The sequence below is a fragment of the Salmo trutta genome, chromosome 14, assembly GCF_901001165.1.
Source record: "Salmo trutta chromosome 14, fSalTru1.1, whole genome shotgun sequence".
Taxonomy (NCBI): domain Eukaryota; kingdom Metazoa; phylum Chordata; class Actinopteri; order Salmoniformes; family Salmonidae; genus Salmo; species Salmo trutta.
The window spans coordinates 3,673,727-3,677,317 of record NC_042970.1 but is presented as its reverse complement, the minus strand read 5'-3'; the positions used below and the strand labels follow the sequence as shown (position 1 = coordinate 3,677,317).

The window sequence follows — 3,591 nt, the reverse complement described above, 5'->3', positions numbered from 1 at the left end:
AAAACTTACATTTAGAGAATTTATTTAAAATGATTACTTTTTAAAAAAATGTTCTGCTTTGGGGAATTCCAGGTGTCCACCACGTAATTCCAGTTTTATGAACGCAAGTTTGGCTCCCAAATGGCACCCTATTCCCTATATAGTGCACTACTTTAGACCAGGGCCCTATTCCCTATATAGTGCACTACTATAGACCAGAGCCCTATTCCCTATATAGTGCACTACTTTAGACCAGGGCTGGCACCCTATTCCCTACATAGTGCACTACTTTAGAGCCGTATATAGGGAATAGGGTGCCATTTGGGATACATCCCAGGTCTACTAACTACTCTACATCATGCCAGGTCCACGTCATCCCAGGTCCACGTCATCCCAGGTCCACGTCATCCCAGGTCCACGTCATCCCAGGTCTACTAACTACTCTACTCCATCCCAGGTCCACTAACTACTCTACGTCATCCCAGGTCCACGTCATCCCAGGTCTACGCCATCCCAGGTCTAACTACTCTACGCCATCCCAGGTCTAACTACTCTACGCCATCCCAGGTCCAACTACTCTACGTCATCCCAGGTCCAACTACTCTACGTCATCCCAGGTCCAACTACTCTACGTCATCCCAGGTCCAACTACTCTACGTCATCCCAGGTCCAACTACTCTACGTCATCCCAGGTCCAACTACTCTACGTCATCCCAGGTCCAACTACTCTACGTCATCCCAGGTCCAACTACTCTACGTCATCCCAGGTCCAACTACTCTACGTCATCCCAGGTCCAACTACTCTACGTCATCCCAGGTCCAACTACTCTACGTCATCCCAGGTCCAACTACTCTACGTCATCCCAGGTCCAACTACTCTACGTCATCCCAGGTCCAACTACTCTACGTCATCCCAGGTCCAACTACTCTACGTCATCCCAGGTCCAACTACTCTACGTCATCCCAGGTCCAACTACTCTACGTCATCCCAGGTCCAACTACTCTACGTCATCCCAGGTCCAACTACTCTACGTCATCCCAGGTCCAACTACTCTACGTCATCCCAGGTCCAACTACTCTACGTCATCCCAGGTCCAACTACTCTACGTCATCCCAGGTCTAACTACTCTACGTCATCCCAGGTCTAACTACTCTACGTCATCCCAGGTCTAACTACTCTACGTCATCCCAGGTCTAACTACTCTACGTCATCCCAGGTCTAACTACTCTACGTCATCCCAGGTCTAACTACTCTACGTCATCCCAGGTCTAACTACTCTACGTCATCCCAGGTCTAACTACTCTACGTCATCCCAGGTCTAACTACTCTACATCATCCCAGGTCTAACTACTCTACATCATCCCAGGTCTAACTACTCTACATCATCCCAGGTCTAACTACTCTACATCATCCCAGGTCTAACTACTCTACATCATCCCAGGTCTAACTACTCTACATCATCCCAGGTCTAACTACTCTACATCATCCCAGGTCTAACTACTCTACATCATCCCAGGTCTAACTACTCTACATCATCCCAGGTCTAACTACTCTACATCATCCCAGGTCTAACTACTCTACATCATCCCAGGTCTAACTACTCTACATCATCCCAGGTCTAACTACTCTACGCCATCCCAGGTCCACTAACTACTCTACATCATCCCAGGTCTAACTACTCTACATCATCCCAGGTCTAACTACTCTACATCATCCCAGGTCTAACTACTCTACATCATCCCAGGTCTAACTACTCTACATCATCCCAGGTCTACTAACTACTCTACGTCATCCCAGGTCTACTAACTACTCTACGTCATCCCAGGTCTAACTACTCTACGCCATCCCAGGTCTAACTACTCTACGCCATCCCAGGTCCACTAACTACTCTACATCATCCCTGGTCTAACTACTCTACGTCATCCCAGGTCTAACTACTCTATATTCTCTTCCCACAGCCGCTGTGTGTGTGTGTGTGTGTGTGTGTACAGTGGGCAAGCGAGACCAAGCCTGTTACAACATTATAGACCATCTCTGACAAGACCTATTTACTACTGAACCAGAGAGGAAATGTCTTTGATCTTTAAAATAGATCCACATCAGGATAATTACCTTCTTTCATCTCTGGACTGTAATGAACATTCTGACTATTCTAAAGGAAGTAAAACTACACACGAGGAGGGTGGAGGGTGCTCTACAAAAATAACATCTGTATTTCGCCGACTAACATTAATATTAAAATCATCATCTTATTAAAATTGTTTCATCACATCATAAAGTTAAACAATGGACAACCTCATAACTGAGAGGCAGAAATACAGTTTATCTACAACTTTGACAGACAAACCCAATATGAATAGGAGAAAGACAGACAGCAGGCCTGAGTACTTGTGTTCTTAATGTTTTGTATACTCAGTGTATAGTGCACTATTTTTGCCCAAGGCTCTGGGTAAGGGAATCTGGTCCAATAAGGACGCAGGCTCTACTCTGGGTTGGGCTGCAGAACAGGACTTCAGGACAGAACAGAACAGAACTTCAGAGGGATTGCATGGAGGAGCATTAAGTTGCCGGCAGGTAACACAAGTTAGGACGTGCTGCTGCACAGTGGTGTAAAGTACTTAAGTAGTACTTTCAAGTATTTTTACTTTTTTGGTGTATCTATACTTTACTTTTTATATTTTTGACAACTTTATCACACTCAACAGTTCTTACTGCTCCCGAGTGGCGCAGCGGTCTAAAGCACTGCATCTCAGTGCAAGAGGCATCACTACAGTCCCTGGTTTGAATCCAGGCTGTATCTCATCCGGCCGTGATTGGGAGGCGCACAATTGGCCCAGCGTCGTCCAGGTTTGGCCGTCATTGTAAATAAGAATTTGTTCTTAACTGACTTGCCTAGTTAAATATAAAAAAAATTATATAGTTTTCTTTAGGAATGAAGTAAAAGTATGTAATTTTTACTCCTTACGTTTTCCCTGACACCCAAAAGTACTCGTTACATTTTGAATACTTAGCTGGACAGGAAAATGTTCTATTTCACACAATCATCAAGAGAACATCCCTGGTCGTCCCTACTGCCTCTGATCTGGAGGACTCACTAAACAGAGAACATCCCTGGTCATCCCTACTGCCTCTGATCTGGGAGGACTCACTAAACACACATGCTTCCTTTGTAAATGATGTCTGAATGTTGGAGTGTACCCCTGGCTATCTGTAAATGATGTCTGAATGTTGGAGTGTACCCCCTGGCTCTCCGTAAAAATAAACAAACAAGAAAATGGTGCCATCTGATCTGCTTAATATTAGAAATGTTCAATTATTTATACTTTTGATACTTAAGAATATTTAAAACCAAATACTTTTAGACTTTTACTCAAGTAGTATTTTACTGGGTGACTTTCACTTGAGTCATTTTCTATTAAGGTATCTTTACTTTTACTCAAGTATGACAATTGGGTACTTTTTCCACCACTGCTGCTGCAATATGGAGGGAGGAGGAGACTGTTGGTGATAATTATTGAGTCAGTGCATAAAGTACTAGAGTGCAACAGATGGAGGCTCACTGAGAAGAGCACGTCATAACAAGGTACACTACATGACCAAAAGTATGTGGA

The 3,591-nt window shown here is 44.2% G+C and overlaps 1 protein-coding gene across 3 annotated transcripts; it reads left to right on the top strand.

Annotated features, from left to right (window-relative positions):
* The first annotated feature begins 250 nt into the window (after window positions 1-250).
* On the top strand, window positions 251-1,907 carry LOC115207270 (uncharacterized). Of its 3 annotated transcripts, XR_003880973.1 has the most exons (3): window positions 251-392; window positions 497-1,596; window positions 1,650-1,899. XR_003880973.1 is itself a non-coding variant. In XM_029774249.1 (2 exons), the coding sequence occupies exons 1-2, from the start codon at window positions 338-340 to the stop codon at window positions 1,150-1,152; spliced, it is 711 nt and encodes a 236-aa protein (XP_029630109.1). In that variant the 5' UTR covers window positions 251-337; the 3' UTR covers window positions 1,153-1,899. The 3 variants fall into 3 exon arrangements, 1 of the variants encoding a protein (XP_029630109.1); XM_029774249.1 differs by having other exon boundaries at window positions 497-1,899; XR_003880974.1 differs by lacking the exon at window positions 251-392 and adding an exon at window positions 431-464 and having other exon boundaries at window positions 497-1,907.
* Window positions 1,908-3,591: the final 1,684 nt, after the last annotated feature.